Source organism: Tetrao urogallus (assembly GCF_951394365.1).
Source record: "Tetrao urogallus genome assembly, chromosome: 1".
Classification (NCBI taxonomy): domain Eukaryota; kingdom Metazoa; phylum Chordata; class Aves; order Galliformes; family Phasianidae; genus Tetrao; species Tetrao urogallus.
The window spans coordinates 139,060,352-139,085,941 of NC_136813.1; the positions used below are offsets into that span (position 1 = coordinate 139,060,352).

The 25,590-nt window shown below is 34.0% G+C and overlaps 2 protein-coding genes across 2 annotated transcripts in view; one reads left to right on the top strand and one right to left on the bottom strand.

Annotated features, from left to right (window-relative positions):
* The window catches only part of PARPBP (PARP1 binding protein), a gene marked incomplete at both ends in the record, with an annotated part of 43,751 nt that extends 19,915 nt beyond the window's left edge, over positions 1-23,836 (top strand). Inside the window, 5 exons of the mRNA XM_079532508.1 lie at positions 4,800-4,983; positions 8,712-8,890; positions 12,918-12,999; positions 22,716-22,866; positions 23,502-23,836. Of these exons, the coding sequence (XP_079388634.1) occupies positions 4,800-4,983; positions 8,712-8,890; positions 12,918-12,999; positions 22,716-22,866; positions 23,502-23,836 (931 nt within the window). The remainder of the gene's footprint in view (positions 1-4,799; positions 4,984-8,711; positions 8,891-12,917; positions 13,000-22,715; positions 22,867-23,501) is intronic.
* A 367-nt stretch (positions 23,837-24,203) lies between these two features.
* PMCH (pro-melanin concentrating hormone) lies at positions 24,204-25,293 on the bottom strand (the record flags this gene model as incomplete). The annotated part of the gene is made up of 3 exons (XM_079549473.1): positions 24,204-24,253; positions 24,513-24,714; positions 25,057-25,293. The coding sequence occupies 3 exons, from the start codon at positions 25,291-25,293 to the stop codon at positions 24,204-24,206; spliced, it is 489 nt and encodes a 162-aa protein (XP_079405599.1).
* Positions 25,294-25,590: the final 297 nt, after the last annotated feature.

The following is a 25,590-nucleotide window of genomic DNA, read 5'->3' on the forward strand; positions in this document are numbered from 1 at the left end:
CAAGAGCCTGCAGGCCATGCTCATGAAAATCTGTACCAGCGAAGGTGACCCAATGCTTCATAGCTGCTATGATGGCATCACTGCTAGAAAATGTTACCCATGCAGTCCATCTTTCAGTGGTGCAAACAGATGGAATTCAGAAGGTGCCAAATCTGGGCAATAGAGGGGATGTAGTAGGGCAGTCCAGCCAAAATTGGTGATGTGCTTCATGGTCTTCAAACTGGTATGGCACCTAGCATTATTGTGTTGCAAAATAAAGATTATCTTCTTGAGCCTGACTACAGAAGTTTGAGCCTTCTGCTTAGTCGGTGTCTTGATGTAGTAGTCAGAGTTGATGGTTTGCCCATGTTCACGGAATCCAGAAGGATCCCCCCATACCTATCCCAAAAAAACAGTGCACTTTACCTGCTGAGGGCTGTGTCCTGAACTCTTTCTTCTGTAGGGAAGTCACATGTTGCCACTCCATGGACTGCTGTTTTGACTCTGTCTCATAGTGGTGACACCATGTCTTGCCTGCAGTGATGATGCAATCCTGGGAACTGTCACCTTCAGCCTTATTTTTGTTCAGTGGGTCCTGACAAACTTGCTTACAGTGTTCTTTCTGTTCCTATGTGAGCATTTGCTTATCCCTTGTGGCATACTGTTTGCTGTAGTCCAAGGTTGCTGCAACTGTTTCCAATGCATTGAAGCCGATATTCAGCTCTGTACACAATTCACTGGTCATAATCCACCAATTTGCACAGATGAGCTGATGGAGATACTCTTCACTTCGTGGTGTTATAGCTGTGTATGGACATCTGGAATGTGGCTTGTCTTTCATGTCACTGTCACCATTGCTGAAATGCATCACCCAGCACCTCACTGTACTCATATCCACTGCTTGATTTTCATAAACATTCAGTAAGCATCAATGAAAGTCAATGGATGCCATTTTTTCCACATGAAAGAATTTAATTTCACACCTTTTTTTCATATGCAATTCCATATCAGATGCCATTTTACCAGACTGCGCCTCTGCTGCCATCAGAGGCACAACAGCAAGATATAATGAAATTTTGGTGGGAAGGTTCAAACTCTACTGCCATACCAACACGATCTGCCTCTGATGTCACAGACCAGTGGAATAAAATAGGAGGCATTACTTTCAGAATTCCCTCATATTAACATAGCCCTGAGTTGTGTGATTGCATGCTTTCCCTCATTCACTTGCACAGCAGTCTAAACTATTTTGGGCAGGAAATAAAAGAATGAATTGGGACTGTGTTATGAAAGATGGAGGTATTTGTGAGAGCCTTACTTCATGTTTCAGCAGCTAGGATGATGCAGCCCATCAGAGAATCTTTGCTGGCGCAACTTGAGGCCATTCCCTCTTGTCCTATTGCTAGCTGCATGGGAAGAAGAGGCCAACCCCACCTCACCACTGTCTCCCTTCATGTTGTTGTAGAGAGTGATAACATCTCCCCTGAGCCTCCTCCAGACTAAGTAATCCCAGTTATCTCAGCTGCTCCTCCTAAGATGTATGCTCCAGATCCTTCACAGCTTCGTTGCCCTTCTCTGAACATGCTCCAGTGCCTCAGTGTCTTTCTTGTAGTGAGGGGCCCGAAACTGAACGCAGCTCTAGAGGTGTAGCCTCACCAGTGCTGAGTACAGAGGGGTAATCAGTTCCCTGCTCCTGCTGGCAGCACTATTTCTGATACAAGCTAGGATGCGATTGGCCTTCTTGGCCACCTTCTGCTGGCTCATGTTCAGCCAAGCATTGACTAAAACCCCCAGGTCTGTTTCCTCTATGTAGAACAAAGAAATCTTGTTGCATGTGACTCTGATGAGAAAATCATATTATTAGAGATCTTTAAAAAAACTGCTACCTTAGGATATCTATTATAGTGATAACTGAGTGATATTTGTTGTTAATTGGATTTGAAAAGAGTCCTTGCATAATATGACTTAGAAGACCAAGGATGTGAGGCTTACGCACCTTGTTTTAGAATATTTCATGTCAGCAGCCTGAGATCTGAGAATTGTTAGCAGGCACCCTGACTGGAAAGGAAAAAGTTTCCCAAGTTCAGTATTACCTTAGACAAATGGCATTACTTGGTTTAATGTTTATTCTTGAATTCACTTGGGTTTTGCCCTTCTCTTTCAGCATTAAGAAGAATTAAAATTCTTAAGTCTGCTGATGCAAAAAATGATTTTAAGACAGATAAGTTGGTTGATACAATTCCATATTGAAAACAATCTTTTACTGGCATTCTAGCTGTTAAGAATTGCAAGGTGGGTAGCAGTTTTCTACCTCATTTAATTTATATAAACATTTACTATCTAGTACTATGCCAGATATTTTACACTCCATTTAGATTCAAATGGTTTTTCTAGGAAATATGAATGAGAGTAATCTGGCATTCAGACTCCTTTTCCAATAAGCAAAACAAAAACCACCAGCACAACCCCCAAAAGCTGCATTTTTACAGCATTTTCCTTTTATTTTCATGCTTTTAGGTAAACTTTGCTTGAATGTCAGTAGCAATGAAATTTTCCTAGTGGATCTAGAGATTCTCAGGTCACTTATTTTATTACTTGAATTAGAAGTATTGCATCTGTTATTTAATTTATAAATCTACCTTCAAGATTATTGCTTTCTGAAACATTTTTGATCCAGTGAGTTGTCTTTTCTGATGAACAGATGATGATCTCCTACGACCAAATGGACTGCTTAAATTTTAAGTGGCCTAACCATCTCAATTGATGCTATAGATAACATAGTTAACTGCTAAAAGAATGCCTTAATTTCTTTTCCAACTCAGACTGGTCTGAGTGTATGTTATGAAACTGTAAGACTTGGTCAGTGAAGGCTTTCTGTAGTAAGTTTATGAATAGCACCAATGAGAGGTGGAATGGAAAAGAAGAGGGAATATGGGGAGAAAAATAGATTAAATTAACTTTAATTATAACAGCTAAGATCCTTAGTTGGCATTGAGTAGTAGAAGCAAAAAAATACCAAAAAAATAAATAGAAAATATTTTTATCATATTTTTTCTTCCTTGGAGAAAAACTGCAAGGTAATCAAGAATTACAGACAACACATAGCATTTTAATTAAGGATGCAATTATCTTTTTTTATCTTTTTTGTGTCCAGTGTTATATATGGAATAATCCTTCTTCCAGCATATACACACATTATGTATATATATATCCCTGGGCATATAGGGAAGATCTATACTTCGAAACACAGCTTCAGCCAAACACTTCACCTGCTTGTTTGTTCTAGAGTTGTAGATTCCATACATTATGGAAGCAGGTATACTACTCATTATGGAGCAGATACTACTCAGTTAATACAATGCTTTTCTCATTTGAGGGTATTGTTTTGGAAAATATCACTTTAGTCCTGAGGAAATAAAACTGTTTGGCAAGTATCAGGAGGCTTGGCTAGAGTTCCTATACATATCTCTGATACAGAATTTTCTTCAACAATACTCTCTTACCTCTTGACAACTTGCACTGAATGATTTTTATTTTTTTCTCCTCTTGAACTTTTCATTCTCTTGTGGCTAGACTGAATTGTGTTTTTTGGAGCAGAGGTATTCAAGCATTGGTTTTTTCCTCTCTTTAAGATGTGCTATGGTTCTTGAGCTTTGTGCTGAGGGACTTCACCTGGTGACTTTCCTTTTGGCTGAGTTCATGCATTGTGCTTAAGCTTCTGGAAAGCTAACGTTTATCTGTTTAAACAAGACTGCGAATTCTAATGTGAATTGAATAATCTTTAATCTGTGAAAGTTAAAGCTGAAAACTGCATGGAAATAGTTGTTTCTGACCTGGAAAAAAGCCAAAAATGTTTCATATTAACTTCAGGGCTTCTAAGTTATTTACCAGGAGTTTTGTTCAGCCAGAGTAATCCAAAGCAGCAAGATGCCTGGCCCCATTCCTTCCATGTATTTTACCAGAAAACAATATAAACAAACTTGTTTTCCTCTGACGGAGTCCTTGTTCTTCCTTAGCCCCACACAGTTATTTTCTATTTTGGATTATGAATCTAGACAGATAGAATTTTACTTGATGGAGGTGTTCCTAGCAGGAATTCTGAGACTTCTCTTTAGAATTTAATGTGTGCAAAATATGACTGTCTCTGTATTTACAAGGTATCGTTTTAGGAAAATTAGGTAGCTATTAAATGTGGAGGAAGTTGAAAAGTTGGCCTTGCCCTTGCCTATGGCAAAACAAATATTTTGGCATTCAATTATTTATATTTTTTTATGTCTAACTTCATGGATGTTTCTGGACTTAGCGTAAATATACTCTATGTTTTCTCTTGATTATAAAGAAGATTGGTACTGTGTACCTTTATGTAAAAACATAATGTTCATGTAGTCTAATTACTAACTACTGAAACAAAATTGAAAGCAGACTGATATTTTAAAGAACTTTCATGAAACACAATGCTCAAAATCTGAATTGGATGTTAAATTAGGATCCATGTTTGTTCACTTAACAGCTTACAAGCGAAACAGTAACTATTGGTTTAAAGAAAGTGCTTTTCTTTGGACTTTATGGAAAAGTTAGTTTTGTGTTGCAGGTCAGAGTAGTACTAAATGCTGAATTCATTACCTTTTCTTATAATCTCTGTTTTTCTTAAGCAGGCTATTATGTTGGACAATGCTTCCACACTGCTCTTTGATTTGAAAGATCAAAGCTTTTCTCTGAGGAGTTTTGATTAACTGTGAAGACTAGCTATGTTCAACACTAATAGGTATACTAAAGTGCTGCCAAGATTAATGTGGAGATGACCCTCTGCCTATTTTCAGAGTTGCAGGGGGGCAAATTCTGTCAACAGTGAAGATGCATTTGATGAAAGGCCGAAGCAATGGGGATCCTTTCTATCAGGCAGTAGAGGAAGTTGTACGAGATTTGGATTTGAGGATTAAAAATATTATCGATTCACAACATGAAGTCTTGACTGTTAGTGCCACTGGAGTCAGTCCAACACGGGTAATGGGTCTTCTTTTGTTCTTTTTACTATTTAGCTTTACAAGAAAGTAAATGTCCTTCTCCTGGTTTTGTTGTTGTTCTGTGTTTTTTTGTTTTTTTGTTTGTTTTTTTAAAGACTTTTATATAGGGTATTAGCTTTTCCTACTAATAGAGCAGTGTCATTTCCTCTGCAATGTGGTTTTAAACTTGCTGAAAGACTTATACTTTAGGATTACAGTGTAGATTTCAAAAAGATGTTTTATTAAAACTTCTTACATTGAAATAGTAAATTAAATGCTGTTCAAAATTTGTTTTGTTCTTGCAGCAGTTCTAAATGTAAATACTTGTAACTGTTAGATTTGACAGTAATTTCAAAGTAGTAGACCTATAACATTTCCAAGCAGAAAAAAGCCCTCTTGAAAGTGGAGTTAAGGTTTGAGAACATACATCTGCACTTTGATTAAAGAACACAAATTTTAATTAGCTCTGAGTCAAGTATTATTAAGTGTAAGAAGCTAAAAATATGGTTGAATATGAAAGAAGTCCGGAATATGGTGAAACCTTGGCAGGGATAACGAATGAAAACCCAAATACTCTGTGTATGTTTTTCTCTTTCAGTGTTTCAAGACTAACACTAATTAGTTACTAATGCTTTTTTTTTTTGTGTATGTGTGTGTTTTTTTTCTTGAAGGGAATCAAAACATTTAACGTTTTAAAAGATAGGTGTGGAGAGTATACCTGAATACATGTTTTTATTTGTGATTTCTGTATTTTGAGTCTACACGGTTTTCTATTATGATATTTTTCTAATGAAAACATCAACCAAGTTTATTTTACATTGTTGGTATATATAAAACAATATCTTATGTGTTTTTGTCTAGGAAACTTTTAAAATCTGCTAAACACTTTTTGTGTATATTCTTAGAGTGCTTGGTATTGCCAAATCACTGGAATTACCCCATAGTAACAAGATTTCTATCAGATTTTTATAAAACTTCCAATATCCTTTTGTTTTTCAATAAGAAGTAGAAGCCTCTAGATCTTAGTGGACAGTTAAATTGATTTAAATACGTGTTTCCACGGATTAGCATCCTCATTTTACTGCATCTCCTGAGGCTTCCATTGCTTTGTATTATCATTTTCCTTTCTTGTCTTTGTCTTTTTCTTTCTCTGCTCCATCTGAAAAGTAAGCAGCCCTATTATCTCTGTCTTTATCTGGAGACCTAGATTCCTGAAAAAAAATAATCTAAAGTCTTAGATTTTTTATCAGCTAGGTAAGATTCTTCTGATTTACCAAGCAATGCTTTTCTAACATAGCTTATGTTTCTTATTGTTTTCTATAGGTTGATACTGTAGACTAATAGTCTGTAGAAATTTTTTCTAGTTTCCTTGTTGAGGCAGAAGATAGTGGGATGGTTGTCAAGAAACAGGGAAGTACTTAATTCTGTTAAGAACAGCATGAAGTTTTGTTAAAATGGGCGTCTGTAGGCAGCTTATCTACTTAACTATATTACTGTGAGTCAGTGGTTCTATGTTGAAGGTTTTCCCAATTACGTTTTTGAATTTAATCTCTCTGTTGGAAGAACCAATCTGCTTTTGAGTGGGAAGATTCTATTATAGTTTTTTTGTGAGAAAACTTGAGTACATATCAGAAAATGATGGGCTTCAAGCTAATCCTTTTCACCATACGCACCACAGAACATGCATATGCATAGTATGTACGTACAGATATAGCTAACAGCCATGAGGGATGACTGTGGCCTGAATGTGGCTGAGATGCTGGTTGGCTTGAGAAATCTAGTGCTCACTAAGAAAGCATGGGCAAATGTTAAGCAGAGATTTCAAACTGCAGGTTTCAGTGGAGCTTTCAGTAGAAAGACATTATACTAAACACACATAGACGGGAGGGTTTTTATTATGGATTTTGATAATAAAAGATTTCCATGCATTTTCCAAATGAATTTGAACTGTGAACAAAAATTGGAGTGTCTGTATTGCTCCATTAAGATCTTAGGACAGCAAAGGTTAAATCTCTGCTGAGTTTCACATCTTTAAGTACAAATTGTAGATCTGAAAAGGATGCCTCCAGCAGCTCTTAGAAAGACTGTCACTACATAAAATGTACTTTGGTTTCTATTCAGGTCGTATAAAATATATCTGAGAGATATTCTGTTGGAAAAATATTCGCTTTTTCTCCTATTAGTTTTCTTACATCTTTGCTCAGTTTTCCTGTAAATATCAGTTTTATTAAAGTCCAAAGCTGTATAAAAAATCAATATTTTATGCAGAAGGAAATACAACTTTTCACTGAAGACTTCATGAGTGACTAATAGCAATTGTGATGAATTTCTTCCTTAGAAATTTACTGCTGTAAATTGAATACAGTTGGCATTTCTGGAACTGGCTTGAATAGTCTGGAGTAGTTAATGGTTACTTCCCTTGAAAGATTAATAAATAGTTGACTTGAAAAAATATTTAGAGTCATTATTTTAATAATGAACAAGATTTTTGTGGCAGGGATTTTTATCTTGCCTGAAGTTCCTATTGTTTTTTGGACAATAGTATTTAGTACACCAAGCTACTGTTGTAGTAGTACGTGAGATTTCTGAAGGTCATCTTTTGGCAGTTAGGAAGTTAAACTATATTCTACACGTTATTATTGTTACATTTTCTTTGTATATAATCAGTCAAGCTGTTGTCAAACTCATACTTTTTTCATTAAGATAAATTTACCGTGACCCACATGGCATTTTATAAAATTCCATGATGTGGATGATGTAGTGATGTAATGACTGAAGAGGTCCAGAATAAATTTTGAGGAAATTAGATGTTACTGAAATAGACCAATTTTGTAAAATCAAGTATAACAACCATTTCTGTAATTGCTATTTCTAGCTATTGATTATAACTTATAGTAACTGACTGACGTGTTGCTATGGCTTCTTGAAGGCTACATACACTAATTGATATAATCAAATAGGGAGAGAAATAGAATTTGATCTTTTCAAGGCTGTGTTGAAAACAGTTAACTGATTAAAGAAATGCAGTTTGTTGCCTGCCCTGTTCTAAACAAAGTTAGGCTACTGTATGTTTCTCTGTATTGGTAAATAAGAAAAACTGTGGTTTTTAAACCTTAATACTGTGTATTTAGCACTACATTTGTTTAGAAAACCTCTAGAACTTTACAGAGAAATGCTATAAACTTGCAACTCTAGCAATCCTATGAAATTCTGCATCTGCTGGCTGTAGCACTGAACTCTTCCAGATGTGAATTGTTATTTTCTTTAAGTACTTTTTAATTCTTGTGGAAAACTGAGGAATTTATCATGTTACAAACAAGAGGAGATTGTACCTCTTGCCATATCTTGGTTGAAAAATCTTTCTTTACCAGCTGCTTTTGCAGATTCGGTTACAGGAGTTGGACTTCATTAGAATGTTTGTGTGGCACTCGAGCTGGTTTTAAGGAAATAATATGTTACTTTCAGCAGCATGGTTTCATCACAGATTTGAATATTTGTGTGACTTGCTTTTCAGTGTATGCCTCTAGTTGGCAATGATTTAAATTCTACTCATTCCTTGGGATGAAAAATAATCTTCCATGTAGTCATGTTACTTGATAGATGCTTACTGGGAAAGGGGAGGAGGGGGTTCTTGCATCTTCTGCTATTAGTTACTTTTGGAGGTGAGCTATTGATTTCACTTTTTGACCTTTCCTGCAGTATGTTCTCTTTAATGTTATTCGCTTTCAGCCGAAATTGCATTCCATAAACCATGGCACTGCATATTGTGGCAGAGATACCATAAAGGTCTTACTAGTTCTTCTTGATGAAGAAGCAGTCAGCGCTCCTACCCAGAACAAAGTGGAATTATTATATGATGATGTAAACTTAATTATGTTTGGAAGCACCTCTGTTTTGACACTCTTCAGGTGAGTACTAAAAAGCTTTTTGTTCATTTATAAAGATTTTGTACTAACTGATTTAAAGCACTGATATTTTGTACGCTAAATTTGCAGCCTGTTGGGAGCATAGGTGTGAAAGGAAAGTGTTCTTAGGATAGTGTCGAGTTCTCAAAAGTATTCTACCTCCTCATCTTCACTTACTGTTTTTTTCAATATGCTTTTGGAAGACAGACTTTCTGGGCTAGTATGTTTCTGGGCTGCACAAGACCTATGAAGGGAGTATCCTTTGCAACTAGTCTTCCAGATACTCGTCTATATTCTTAAGTTCAAATAATGTGTATTCAGTAGCTGACTGCGTTTATATTCAGTTTGAAAATTCCTCCTTCATCTAACTTTAGTACAAGATATTTTGGGATGACAATGTGTTTTCTTCCTACGTAGTAATTATTTTGTAGAGACTTCTCTAAATGGTTAAATAGATTTTCATATTGTGATACACCAATCAGTAATATTGGACAACAAAGGATGTTGAAACAAATTCCTGTGCATGAATATTTATTGGTAGTATCTGTGGTTCATGGCATACATTGACTTTGATGGTGAAATTGAGAGAAAGAAGGAAAGGAGTGGAAATAGAAAAATTTCTCAGTGACTGGCTGGGAAGTGAAGCAGCCTGGGTCTCCAGACAAGCATCGTCTGCAGTACAGCAGTTGGTTCCACAATAATATTATTCCCATGATAACTATGTTTTTTTCATAAGGACCTGCTAAAACCCACTGCTGATTGTCCCTGCTTTTTGATGCCAATAGAGGTGGTTACTACATCTGTTCATTAAGGCCAGGACTGCATGGTTAGTTGTTTCTTAAGGTTTTTGCCTGCACATTTTGGGGTTCCCAAATATAAAAGGAGAGCTACAATGAAAGACTGTAAAAAGTGGGGAATTAGAGATTTTCTTATGCTGATGGCAGTTGCTTTACACGAGAACCCACCAGTACAACACTGTCAGGGCATGTTGGTGCAAGACTCTGAGAATAACAGAATAGGAAAAGAACAAGAAAAAAGCCTGGACAAAAGGATGCAGGGATGTGAGTAGAAATCTCAGTTTCAGATATGTGTTCCATAGCAGTACAGGAAACAAAGGCGCCTATAATTCTGTGAAGCTGTTGGTTATTGATTTTATTACTTGATTTTTAATGCAAGAACTTCCTCACCTTCTTTGAGTCCTAAACTGGAAGAAATCAGGAGATAGACATAAAATAAGGAGAATTTGGTGGTTCCTCTAGATTTATAGTTCAACCTCTTTTATGAAACCAACCAAACTATTACATTCCAATAACATCCAGAAAAAATATTTTCCCATTATTTTTGATTCAGGATTCATTAAGTTAATAAACCTCAATCAGGATGTGTTTTGTCAAAACGAATAGGAGCTTAATCAGATTTAGATTAGTGCTCAATGTGAATGTCATCAAAGCTCAACTGAAATTTTCTGAATTAAGCATTGCTGTTATTCATAGCTAGAAATCTTCATTTGCTTTCTTAAGCAACTCTTTAAAATGGAATAAAAACCTCTTATTTCTGGATAAGAGTGTCCACTGAGTAAAGATGTAAAGCATTCATTTGACTTGATATCTTCTCCTTGTAGGTGCAAGGAGGTGCTGCTATTTAGAAATGTATATGGTAATCTACACAAAATTCTTGTGTTTTCTTTAATATTTTCTGGTGATTATCTTGTTTTAGGTTTTATTTTTCACTATATCAAATTTTAAATACTATTTGTTTACATAACATCTAAATAGAAATAATTGTGGAAGCACACAAAATATTGAATTAATCTTAAATGATTGTTTCAGGAGTACATAAATTTGCAAAGCCTAAGAAGAAATAAGTGAACTTGCAAACAACACCTGTTCTCAATTTTTATTTAAATCTTTGTGTTCTACCTTTCTATAACAGTTTATACTGTAATCTTCCAATTGCCTTGCGATGAACATTTTAATATCACCTAGCATAGTAACTAAGGTATCTGTATTTCATCAACATACAGGCACATATACAGTACCTTTTTTGTTAACACTTCTCAAACATTTGATCAACAGTGTTTACAGTCTTTTGCTGATCCATATAGTTAAAAGTAAGTCTGAAATAATTTCCAGGATAAATGGCAGTAGGTTAGACAGTAAACACTGTAGTGAAAATTATTTTTGCTAATCTGATTCAATGTAACAGGTTGTCATCTCATATGGTAGCTTTATGGTTTTAGATCAAATGGTAGTTTTTATTTTGAGGATTTTCACAATATTTTTTGTTATCTCTAGTGATTTTACTACTGAAGAGTCCCAAGATATATTTAAAAATTTTGGCTGTATTTGTCTGGGATCTAATAATGTTAAAAGAGCACTGTTATTTTTCAGTTGAATGCTGAAGATAAATGAAAGTATCTCCTTTTCATAATTTCAGCATTCTTGGAATTTTACTTTCTTTTATTTACTCGTGTTTTAATAAACTTTGAGATTAAATTAATTGGCTCTATTTATCTGTCACCTTTTAAATCCTGTAAGAAAGCTGCTGCTCAAAAGCAGTTGTTGTGTGATGTTCATATTTTTCTTAGTTTTCTTTCATTTAAAATTATATTTCTGTAATTTGTAAATTGCATACATATTTTCAGACGGAAAATGTAAGCAGTGATGATATTTTTGACGATCCAAAACAAGCTGAAGTTTTTCTCTGTTTAATGGGACCTTCAGTACGCACCTCAAATATTTTCCATCCGTAAGAACCTCATTTTAGTTTGCTTGAGAATCATCCTTTTGAATATGCATTATAGAAGTGTGATTAAATTTCCCGTATTTCTTTTTAATTTTCATCAGTTTTAAATTTTATTTTGAACCTTATACAATGCAAGCGTGCTGATTTCCTCTCAGTATTACTAAAATTTGTAATTAAACAAGTATGTAGTGATCATATTGAAATCAAAGTAAAGTGATTCCGATACAATTTATTATATTGTTTATGTATAAAATTGAATTTTGCATAAATATGAATTAAGTATTTTCATATGTCTTCACAATAAAGTTTTTGGTTGGGTTTTTTTTTAGTTTTTTCTGGTTCTGCTGGTTCACCAAGTCTGTAGGGTTAAGGGCAATATTATATTTGCTGTTGTTTTTCTTATAATGCCTGTCATCTTCCTATCACATTACTGCTAACACAAGTCTTTCTTTAAAGTATGTGTGACAGAGCACTGGAACAGGTTGCCCAGAGAGGTTGAGGATTCTCCTTTTGCAGAGATATTCAAGACGTGTCAGGATGCCTAGCTATGCATCCTATTATAGGGTACCTATATATATAGGGTACCTATACCCCTTCCCTCCCCTCCCTTCCCCTCCTCTTCCTCTTCCTCTTCCTCTTCCTCTTCCTCTTCCTCTTCCTCTTCCTCTTCCTCTTCCTCTTCCTCTTCCTCTTCCTCTTCCTCTTCCTTTTCCCCCTACCCCTACCCCCTATCCCCTACCTCCTACTCCCTACCCCTACCCCTACCCCTATCCCTACCCTCCCTCTCCCCTTTCCCCCTCCCCCTTTTTAATTTGAATTTTAAACACGTATGAAGTATATGCAAGTTGATGTGATCCACAAAGCGACAAATCTCTTTCAAAGCAATTTTTGTTGGAAAAATAAGTTAATATATCCATAGAGTGGGGAGGCAGCAATGATTTAACTGATCACTTATCCTGAGGAAGCACCAGGCTCTTTGGAAAAGTGGGATGCTGAGGATTTTGTCCCAATGGGTCACAAGGAGAACACATGAGCCGTAAAAATGGAATAGATGAGAATATGTAGAAATTACATATTTTGGCAATTTAAATACATTGAAAAGGCAGGCAGAAATTTAGTGCCGCATAAAAATGGAACTAAAAGAAAAAATGAGCTAAATAAAATAAATTTTATTTTTTTACTTTATTTTTATTTTATTATTTAAATTCTATTTTATTTTTTTTAATTTTATTTTTTTAATAATTTTTTATTTGTTCTGAATACTTCATATCTCTCTTGAACATAGATCGCCAGCCCAGTCCAAAGAATCTTCTCCAAAACCTCTTAGACAGCGTATTCAGAAGTCTGTGGATGAAAAAATAAGTAAGGTACTGTACAGGATGTGCTATACACATATGGATGCACTGAAATAGTAATGCTAAGATGAAAATAATAGTGATAAAATTTTCAAATATTTGTCTGAACGGTATTCAATAGGTAAATAATTGGTTACCTTGTGCTTAATGGCCTAACTCAAACCGTATTGAATGAGAACGTGCAACACTCCAGAAAAGTCTTTAAGCTTACTAAAAATACTTCGTTGTGAAGATCTCATAATGACAATGTAATGCATAAATCTATATCTCCTAAATTAGCTCTCTGTGCATCTCAGGACTGTAGGATTAAATCTGAAGGTATGTGAAAGGAAAAATAAGATTGAAAAGAGGGACCAGATTTCAATTCTAAAATAATGATTAACTGTTGGTTTTTTTTCAGAGTGCTATTAGTTTGTAACATTTCATTTACATTTCCCTTATTGTATACATAAAATGCATACAATAAAGTGCAGTAATGCTTGCTATTTTCTAGGGGAAATCAAACATTACAGTATATTGGTATTGTAAGTGGCTCTATTTAATAGAACAACTTCAGTGTTTCTGAAAATTACAGCCTTCGTAAAATTGCATTTTACATCATCTCTTTTTCTCAAAATTGTCAAATTTTAATGTTGGAACTATAGACAGAGACAGACTATGTATCTTCCATGGCATTTCAACAGAGAACTAAATGAAAGTACTGACTAGTTTTTACAAAATTAGTTATGACAACAGATGAAAACGTAATTAGTATGTAAATAAGGAAACAAGTTTTATAGGCCATCAGGATTAGTTTTGGTAGAGCACAATGGAAAATATATCTCTGCCAGTGAAGATGAAGGGAATTTTTACATATTACATGTATAAGAAATAGAAAGCGATTGAAAGGAATTAGAATGAAAATTATTGTCAGTTTCTCCAACAAGTGCTTTAAATATACTTTGATTCCGCACAGAATATGCTTTTTAGAGAAGTAGAGGAGTGAGGCTGTTGTTTTAGATGCATGCACTAATTAAGGTGAAATCTACCTCGAAACTTATGGGAAAACATTTGAAAAGATTGGAGCTGATAAATGATATTCATGATAATTTTACTATAAATAACGTAAGTTGCAGCTTTATTCATCAAATAGCAATATTTGTAATATGTAATATGCCATTTACATAATACATTGAAATAGACAGTTTTTTCTGTCTAAACTGAGGTTTTGTAATTGGGTTCATGAAGTTATGTTCAGTGTTAAAGTACAAAAGAAAGTCTAAAGTTAATTGCCTGTCAAGTTTTGGATCTTTACCAGGAACATACAAAGTTTCTCACAGAAACTATCAAAAATATGAAACCTGAGATTGATTCCTGTTATGAAATCATTCTTTTTTTTTTTTTTTAATAGTTTTTTGCTAATCAAAAACATGAGATTAGCTTCTATAGAGAATTTCTATGTAAATTGTAGTTCTTACCGAAGGTATTTAATCATGACAGCCTCCTGAATTGATTCTATATTGCCTAAGAAAGATATTGTGATTCCTATATCCCCTGTTAACACAATACAAGGAGTGACTTTTTCTCCATGACTTTTGTCTCAGCCTTGTTTTCACTGTGATTGATGACACAGAATGTGTCTGTAGCAAAATAGAATGAAATATCTATTATTTTTAGCCAGTCTTTGTTGAAGTCTTTCAGTCTACCTCTAAAACTGATATTGACACTCACAATGTGCCCTCATTATAAATGAGGACGACTATGTTGAAATGTAAATTACCTTTTATCTTAAGAAAATCAAAATACAAGGAGAACAAGGAACAGGTTTAAAGTCTGTGGTTTATCCTTAGAACAATCATAGAACAATCATAGAATCACCAAGGTTGGAAATGATCTCTGAGACCATCTAGTCCAACCATCCATCTACCACCAATACTTACCCACCATGTTCCTTAGTACAACATGCAATTGTAAAGATTACTTACAGTGTTTTGTAGATTAAACCTGTAAGATTTGACTCACTTCTACTTCAGCAGAATGGATGCTAAGGTGAATGTGATTAATTTTTAAATAAAAGGCCACTTGGAACTACACAGCTCATGTCTTAAAGGAACACTGGGGCTGCCGAACTGTCTTTTGTAATCATAAACAGTCTTCTTCATGGCTTTCTTCCAGTGTATCCTATCGAAAAAAGCACTGCATGGAACTGAGGCCAACTTTCTCAAGATGTTTTTCCATATTGAAAAATCATAAATAAAAAATAAAAAAATAATGGTGTATCATAAATAAAAAATAATGGTGTTCAAAATGTAAATGCAAATATGTATCAGTACAGAGTCTTCTTACCCAGACTGTTTCACATTGCCTGAATGTTTCACATTGCTTGCAATTCTGTTTTCTGGGTATTAGCCAAACATTTACCATCCAAACTATACTATATGCTTGTAAAGTCTGCAATTGTTCTTCTGATATTCCTATGCTCTCTTTAGTCTTGCTTCTCCCATCAGTTAATCAAAATTGTTGTTACCAAAACAGCTAATGACTTTTCCAGCTGAAACTCAGAGATAATTCTCCAACCTTCAACTTTGATCTCCATTCTCTCACAGAAGATCTAGATTTTCTTTTTTATTCTTCTTTTGTCTGTTCCTGGTAGCCTTTCTTACAATTTCTACAGTGTTTATTTTGCATATTTTTCCCCCTTTCTTTTCTTACTTAGAAGAAATTTGAGATCATACCTTCTTTTTCTTACCTTCTTTGTGGAGGAATACATCTACAAACAAGTTCAGCTATCAGCCATTTATGAATAATTCATAAATCTATATGTAACCTAAGTATCTCTTTTGTCAAAACTAGCAATTTTTGTAACTTCTTCTATAAGAAACTTCTTTCAAGTATGTCTGTCTTAATATATTTAACTTTGAGAATAGTACCCTATCTGCTAATTTTGCATTATAGCAACTATAGAATATATTCTCCTTTATCCATATGTCAATTTGACTATAAATCATTAAAGATTCAGCTTGCTTTTTGATCACAGTGGTATATTTTTCTTGGACTTGGTAGATGATCTGTGCAGATTTAACCTATCTTCACCGAGACTAACAGCTGTTGAACAGCAAAGCATTTAGAAGGTAAATGCCATTCTTCTGTTTGCATATCAATCTGTTCCTTTAAGTGGTAGTAGATACAAACGACTTGTTTTAACGTATCTTTAGCCACACTGATTATTTCTATTTTGCTGCTCTGAGATACACGTTCTTACTTACATTCAGCCTATGGTATCAATTTTCCTTGTTGGTTTGTTAATTTTCAGCCTGGTTCTTTCAATTTTTTTGCTTTATACCATTTCTTATAGCTGAAGAGATTTGCTATGGGTATCTGCAGAGCTCATTATCCTCTTTTAAAAGCTTTTTCAGTACCTTTAAATCAACCTCTCCTTGAAATTTAGCAGTTTTATGTATTGAGGTGGATGCCCATTACAATGACTAATTTGGATTTCTTTCCCTATGAATCCATATATTTCTTGTCTTAGATTGTAATGTCCCTTGGTAGAAATATTTCTTGTTCTGTCCTTACTGTGCAGCACATAGTACAATGAATTCCTTGTCCCTGACCATAGATCTCAAGTGCTGTATTAGTGTTTATCACCTTCTTATGCTGAGTATCAGTTTTCACATTCCAAAATTGTTGTATGAAGTAATAATTTACAGGTTGCCTCTAAAATTTGTACTTGTAAATTTTGCTATGCATAATACACAGATTTCAAAATTGACTCACAAGAGATAATGTACATGGATTCTGAATTATACAGTAGAAATATGATGCTTCTTTTCAATGTCACCGATTCTTCTGAGAAATTTCTTATGTGATGGTAGCATTAGTTCCATAAAATTGTCATGAGGGCTCTTTTTCACGCTGCCTCTTTTGACATGGTCAGATTGTTAACCTACAGTGCTAACTCACCATCAGCCATTTGGATTTGTAATAATTTGCAATAAAAGTTTTCTTTACTGTGATATTTGAGAGGGAAAGTGATGATTAGCTTAGTTATATGCTGAACCCCATCATGAATTGTATGTTGAATAAGGAATTTTGGGAAAATCCCTTAAGCAATGGGAAAAAGGGATACTTCACTAAATTAAAAGTAGGAATAATAAAAATTAAAATGATATCCCCTCCTTCCATAATAGGAACTGACTTTTCACATCTGAAGAATTGCAAAGAATGACAGATCAGTATTTAAACATGCACAATGTAGTGCACATGTGTTTTGTATCTAAGAATAAAGAAAGTGGGAAAAGTAAGCAGGTAGCTATGAATTGTAATACATTTAAATATAAGGTAACTCTATGAGTATTTCCGTTTTCTGAAAACCAGTTCCTGGCAACAGTGAAGAAGAAATATTTCCTCTTGCAGTCCTCATTAGATACTGGAATAGATGCAAAAATATTCCCTAACTATAAAGGCATTTGTTAGAAGGCAATGCTAGTGCTCAGTTCCTTGAAGAGGAAGAAGTTTGGAGATCTAGTATGTTTCACCTTTTCATTCCCTCCAGCAGAAACAAGTCAGAGTAATAATGAGAAATTCAATTTCATCTTCCAATGAGAGGTGATTGAGTTGTGTTTCAAATTTCCTATCCACTGTTAAAGGGAAGTATCTTAATGGCGAGTGGTATTTTGTGGAAAAAAATCTTTAATTCAGAAAGGCCCACAGAATATCTATTCACTTCTCTCTCGCAGCCAGTTTTTCTTGCATTCAGTTTCTGCTTCATAAAAGAAAATAGACCACTTAACTAGACAAGAGAGAGCTACTTTATCTAAAACGAGGTATTCCAAACTTATGTCTGGTACTTTGAATTATACTTACATTAATTTTAAACCCTACTATTTAACAATTTGTGAATGCAATGGTATTATTTAAGTAGTAATTACTTTTGTGTGAGAGGAATGGAATGATTGTAATAATCACCTCCTTTGATTAGGTTAAAAATCAACTTAGGGGAATAAACAGAACTAAAGATTTAGTTTTTCCTCTGCACCTCAAAAGATAAACTGACGTTTCAAGTGGGTAGGTAAAACACTGTACTGGATAGAACTAATGACTTTGGGTGTGAACATTAGAAATTATGAAGGAAGGAACAAAAGCTATTAGGCCATAAGCATACAATATGTGAAAGAGTAGCATATTTTTATATTATTTTGGAAATTGAAGATTGTTTCAGCCTTTAATGCATTGTGTTAATAATCCTGCTACACTGCTAACACATTTACTCCATGACAGCTGCAAGAACTTTCAGTAGTTTGGCATGTTATTTTTTTTTCTTAATGTAACAGGAGATCACCTTTCCTATCTGAAACACTGTTTTCCTCCAATTGGGAACATAACTGTAGTTTTAGTTTTAAAGCAATCTGTGGCTGAATAAAACTCTAACAAATGTTGGCATGTTTGATATTCATTGTAATTTCACTGTGTATAGAAATCCTCCCAAGGAAAAAAACTCCACAAAGCAAACAATTCCACTCTGCCTTTCTCATGTGACTTGTTCATGCCTATACAAAGTGATTTAATTTCTAGATTCAAGCACCGATGTTATTTTTCACTGCTTAGTTTCCCTAAATGCTGTTACTTGAGAAAATTGTTTTGCCTGTTTGTGATTCCAGTACAAATAAATTCTAACTTGGAAAATTGTCAACAGGAAGTTATCAAGAGTTTTCTGCATGCCCATTGTAACTATGGGTAGAAAAGGCATAGCAATAGAGAAAATAATCCATCTCAGGCAGACGTATTATCTATTGTAAAAATGAAATTTCTGACTGGAATGTAATTATGGAATGTAAATTGATTAGTAGTTTTGGTGGTTATGAAATGAGCTAAAAAATGAAAACCTGAAGGAGAAAAGAAGGGGAGGTATAGATTATGTTCAATAAAAGATCTAAAGACAGGCTATTTTTCTTCATCAGGTACTTGATAAACTATACTTCTGGGGGAAATACTGTTATTATTACTACAAGACACCTGAAAAACTTTCTAAGGATCCCTAGCTGTGAATTATGAGCACTCTTGAAACCGTTATGTGATAATTTGTGGCTGAATGCTTTCAAAACAGTAGTAAGTTAATTTAGGATTGCGAAGATTGGTAGAATGTCATGCTAAAAAAATTGTCAGATTTGGTAAAATAAAAGCTTGCTATTACCTGAGCTACTAGTCAAGATGTTTTTTTTGTGGTTGAATAATATGATGCCTTATTTTGATGATTGTGTTTACTGTTTTTTTTTTAATATATTTTCTTTCTCTTCCCTTAACACTTCCTTTCTTTCTTTCAACTTACCTTTACTATGTTTTCTGAAAGAAAACAAGTAAAGATGCAGAGAATACATTTTTCTCTACTTTTTATCTCTCTCTTCCTCTTCCAAATAGTATTCTAATTGTTTGGCTGGAAAATAAAAACATGTGTTTGTTGTTACTGATGTAGGTTTTCAAATTCTATTAAGCTATTCCAGCATATAAAACCCAAATCTTAACATTCTTACTGACTAAGTATTGGCAGTACTGACTGTATGCAGATGGTGAAGGAGATCTGGAATAGATTATCAACTAACTTTTAGAAAGAAATAGACCACGCACCATTAATTTTTTGCATAACTGTGAATATTTTATATTGGCATCTCAATGAACTGAAAATCTTTAGGTTCAGAAGTTAAGGTGGGAGAATATTCTACATATTCTGTTTGTTAGGACTACTATCTGACCTACATGTGCTAAACACAGGATATCTTATATGCTGTTGTAGTTTCTTCCAGCTAAACAATAGTAACAGTAAAACCCTATATCTGGAATTCATTAGAATTTCTTCCTATGTATAGGTGTAACAGAAATATCCATCTTGCTTGTGAAGAGGAACAGGGACAGCAAGCCATAGTTCATTTCACCCTACTTATGTGCAGCTACTTGCTTAGGAAGTTGAATTCCCAACATCTTTTCACTTTCACAGAGCGGTTGGTTATTGGATTGGTGATGTGGATTCCCTCAAAGCAGTAGAGTTTGGGGAATTTAATGTACAAAACTGCTCATTTCTAAGAGTTTTCCAAGTTGTTGAAAGCATTTATTATGTGTTACTCAATCAAATTTGAAGTTAGTCTTTTTTTTTTTTTTTTTGAAGGAACATTCTGGAAGACCTTTTCTTTTTGATTCAGCTGCAGACTCACACTGTTTTGTTCTGCCTTCGGGCTGTTAAAATTATCTTGTTGCTAACTCAGTGTAGTACAGTTGTTGTACTAGCAGGTTTATATTCCTACACCAACTGGGAGGTTTGCTTTAACAAGTCTAGTTTTGCAGTCTTGATTCATATATACCTTTTAGCTTAGTACTAGGATCAACTGAAACAGTTCTATTTGGTAGAGTTTTACGTACTTTATTTGCTTGTAAATGGCTGAGTAGCATGTGATGTGGCACAAAATTTTGAGGCATATTTTATGCTTCAGTGCAGTTGAAATACAGACAGATGAGTTTGTGAATTTTTTTCTGTATTTGGTCCTTTGATTCCACATATTCTAATCCCTGAAAATTAAGCTCATTAAAGGTCTTGTGGGTGTCGTAAAAAAAAAACACAACCCTGATGTCCAAAAAATAATTCATTGTTTATAGAATGTTAACTATCAAGCTTTCTTGACTGCTTGATGGGCTTTTTTGGTTCTGTATTTATTACATCTTCATTAGCTCAGTACAAAATGCATCTTATTTGCCTCTTGCAATATGAATGTGATAGCATTTTGTGTGCAGGTTATTGTTGCATAATGTGTATCGTTTAATACAAAGTTGAGGATTGAGTAAATTTTAAAGGATTATGATGAAGCATTAGAGAAACAGCAAAACCAGGAAGCATAATAATACAGTAATACTAAACTAAAAAAAATTAAGCCATGTATGTTCTGAACATTATATGAATAGGATTTAGTTAAAAAAGATTAGTCATGCATTTTGTGCAGTTTCAAATACTTATTCTGAGTCTTTGGGTATAGTTTCATCCTTCTCTACTGGGTTTGTATGGCAAGCTTTGTGTAGCAGCTGAGCTACAGGTAACCTCTATGAGAAGAGATCAGGAGCTGCCTGCATGCTGGGCAGAGTCAGTTATAAAAAAAACCAACACTGGCCAACGCTGACTTCATCAGTGATGCTGGTGATAGTTCTGTGGTAACATATTTAAGAAAGGGTAAGCATGGTAGCTGTAAGAAGTGAATGAGAAAAGTGAGAGAAACATCTCTGCAAACACCAAAGTCAGTGAAGAGGGGTATGAGGTGCTCTGGATGCTGGAGCAGAAATTCCCCTGTAGCACATGGAGAAGACTATAGGGAATCTTTCAGTGAGACTGTACGGATATGGGCACATTAAGTAAGAATTACCCATATTTATGTAAATAAAAGATAGCAAATATATTCACCTGATCTACTGCAATATCATGCAGATACTAGACTACCTCTAAAAGCTAGAGTCTATTACTTTACGTGGATGAAAGCAGTGTGTGATGAAAGTGGTATAAACTGTGACTGAATTTTGCGACCCCTGTGAAATGAGGTTTCCAGCCATGTATTCTTTTCTGTTATTCTGTTTGAATATGAAAGTTTGAATTGGAACAAAATGATCTATAGAAGTGAAATCTTGGAAATAGAGTATTTAAACATGCTTGTGCATAGAAGGAAAGTATAATGCAAACTTTTAAATCCTAAAAGTGCCTGCAAACCTCCTACTCAACAAAACGAACTGAAAAAAATAAAACCAGTATTTATTTTGTGACAATGTTTACTGTATTTTCTTTTTGCTGATGTTTGCGCAGCATTTCTCGTTCAGCTCGTATTTATTAGAATTCACCTGTGACATTTTAACAGATTTATTAGCTAGAAATCCTAATCCCTGCTATAACTTTCAATGTATTTTAAATAATTTAATAGACTTTCAAAAGGAAGCAAGGGCACAAATTGTCTTGCAGACTCTATAACATTTCTGACGAATTGGCCAGCTAGTATGAAGTTTGGCCCTGGAATTAGAGTAAGTGATAGTCAGAGAAACTGTAGCCTAAGTGTAAACTGAGGAAGATTGACCTGGAATCACCAACTCCAGTAAATATAATTATATCGACTGTATTAAAATTTTCACATAATTTTTGTAGTTGAACAACATATTTTGATTTGCCTGGGCTGTAAGACTAGATTATCTCCTTCCATAACTAGGAAAGGGTGATGAACATAGAGAACCAGATACAGTAATGTTCTTTGCCATTGTAGCTTTTTGGCAATGTAGGCTATGCATGTTTTGACAAATGTGGCACTTGACATCAGTGTTCAGTACACTTGTATTTTAGAGATTAATTGCAAAATCTGAAGGTTAATACAGAGAGATCTGAAATAATATTTTATATAGAAGTTTTAGACATAAATATGTTGAAGGCTAATTTATATTACTTTTGCAGTGTTTCACTATTATTGCTGTAAGTATTCTTGAAAACTTATGTATTTTGTATACTTTTGTATATTTTGAATACTTCATATAAATATATATATAATATAATATAAAATAATATAAAAATAAAAAATAAATAAAAAATAAAAAATATAAATATAAATATTTTTATGTGAGTATCCTCATTTTTTAGTAAAACTTTTGAGACAACAGAGTGGAAATTTAGTATTTTACTAGTCCTGCAGGTGTTGTATTTTACTTCTGTAAGTAAAGCTAACACAAATTATTATTGGTAGATGGAGCAATCTTCAATCAAATCTCAGTTTGCATGTACATACAAAAATGAGCTGAGTAAAATAAGGGATCAGCACTTCCTCAGCAGTAGACAAATGCCAACCTGCATAAATCCTGCACCAAAGCAACATTTGCAAGGTAAATATTTCACAGGTAAGCCGTTGTGGAATTGAATATGTGAATGTGATATCTAAGTGTTCAACTATTATCAAAGAAAGCTTTGGTAAAATTCATGTATAAATATGTTTTCAAGAAAAAAATAGATGTCTCATTGCTTTGTATATACTGTGACCACCTAAATGCCTTTGCATTGAAATTTTAATGCTAATATCTTAAAAATTCAAATTTGTTTGAAACACATGTATTGATGCTATCTTAAGGTAAAAAAAATAGTGATACTTTTTATGTAATGTTACTTCTTATTTGACATACGCAAGCCAACTGAAATTTATATCTTTAAGAAAATAATCGTTTGGGTTATTCCTCCATAAGCTATATCGTATATATATATTCTAAATCCTTTATGCATATTTTCTAATATCTCAAAGCTTTAAATTAATTTCCCTAATTTAGTTTCCTTAGCTTATTTTTGAGCAAAGTAATTTTGAAATATCAGCATACTTAATACGTAGCAAATGCAAGTGCAATGACCAGAATAGTTTTGTTCTGCTTTATAAAGCAATTGTTTTGATAAAAAAAATCACATGATAGTCCTGATAGAAAACAGATGAATAAACCCAGGTAACTTCTATTTCTTCACATATGTTTTTGATATTCTCGCATGACAGAAGGTATGAATTCATGTCTTGACATACCAGTGCTTGGAACTATTTCTGAAAATGTTCATCAGAATAAAAATTATAGAGAAATGGGGAAATTGAGTTGTCAGCCAAGGAACAAGAACTCCAAGAATGAACAGATGGATTTGAATAATGACAAAGTTATCTATGATGAGGAAAGTGAAATATCTTTGCCAAAAAATGCTAAGAAACGTAAGACTTCAAACAACCCTCAGAAGGAATTGGACAGCAAAATTGATGGAAAAAGAAAGAACAACAGAACTGCAAGCAAGAATAAATTGATTGTTGGTCAGGCAAAATTAACTCAATTTTTTAAAGTGTAACTTTTTATTTTTACCTGCATTGTCTATTGAGCACTTCAGAAGTGAGATTTTGTAAGAAAAAGGTGAAATTCATGATTTGCTTTTCTTCATACTCAAATCAATGAAAATAGCTTGTGTGTATTAATTAGACAAATGCTTACCAGTCTGATTATGCAGGTATCTTTTATTTTTGTTAAGAATACATCAGTATTGACAACTATGCTCTGTTTTGGTAATGAATTATGCTTCTCTCAACATTGCAATATAATGAAAATAATGTTAGATGCATATGTATAGGAATACTAAGACACAAATATCTTCCAATCATGTTAAACTCACAATAAAATATTTAATCTTTTTCAAAGAAGGTGCTGTGAGTCAGTAGTTTTCAGACTTGCCAACAAGGTCGATAGACTCTTCCCAGCATGCATCTGAGCACTACAGGAATATAAAGCGAAAGTTTAAAATAGCAAAGAACTAGAATTCTGTATGGCCTACAAATGCCTACACCCCATCCCCCAGACTATTTACGGTAGAGGCAAGTTGGAAATGCAGGATTTAAATAGCACTAACAAATCCCAGATATTAAATGGAGTTTCTAACTGTGCTTTTAAGAAATGGTTTCAGAGACACTGAAGTATACCTTACCAGAATTAATCTAAAAAAAAGAAGAGAGAAAAAAATAAAATGTACTTACTGTCAAAATCTCTCCTTCCTATGGGGAATTTAGCTGAATTTTCTTCTTCCACTGTCTCTCTTTCCTGTATTGATTCAATATTCTGAATTTCAGTGTCAGCTGGAAAAGCAATGGCTCCCTTCAGTGCAAGATAAGGTAGTTGCTTTCTGCCTGCACTGATAGGTACACCATGATTTAAGAAATCATGTCTGGAATCAGTGTCCTGTTTTAAGAAGAAAAACAGGACTATCAGTTTACCTTTAGAAAAATAAAAAACAAAAAACCAAGAGACATGCTGAAACATAGGCTCTTCCCCCCAAACTTTTGTTTCTATTTAAATTATTTTTTATTTTTTAATTTAACTGCCCAGATTAAACATTTAAAAACTGGAAATTAGAAAATTCAAAAGAAGAAATTATGGTAGAAAATTTCATTCAATCCTAAACTGATTTTTTTCCTGTACCCAACAAGTCATTACTTTAAATTACTTGTCTTCTAAAGGGCTATGAAAAGAATTTCAATTCAATACTTAGGCGATTAAAAAAATGCAAAACTGAAAACTCACAAAAAACTTTAATCTTCTGTCATCGTCTTCATCCAAGAAGCTTTCCTCAATCTTATAACGTTTCAGCAAAGGCACTGCTCCTCTCTTTTCAGTTCTATCTCCATTTCGAAGGGTTCTTCCTAGATTGATTGCAGTTAGCAACATATCTTCATCTGCTTTTTGCAGAGATTTTGAAACTGAGATTAGAAAACCTTGAGAAAAAAGAGAGAGTATTAACATATATGATGAGATACACATTCTTAATTACTTAATGCTTTCATATAAGGTAAGCAGTTTTCAAACTCTAAGCTTTTCAGGTGTAAATTAACATGTTCTCCATCTGTGCCCATCTTTATATATTTTACAGACTGAATGGAAACTCCTTCAGTGAGTGATGAGTTCAGTCTTTTAAATGAGTCACATTAAGGATAAGGCTTTGTATAAGCCTTCTAATCCCATCTATTGTTTAGAACTACTTAAACATTTCTTTAGCATGGATAATTTTTTTCTTTCAATCTTTTTAGAACAGCAAGATAGCTCCTTTGGAGCATCATC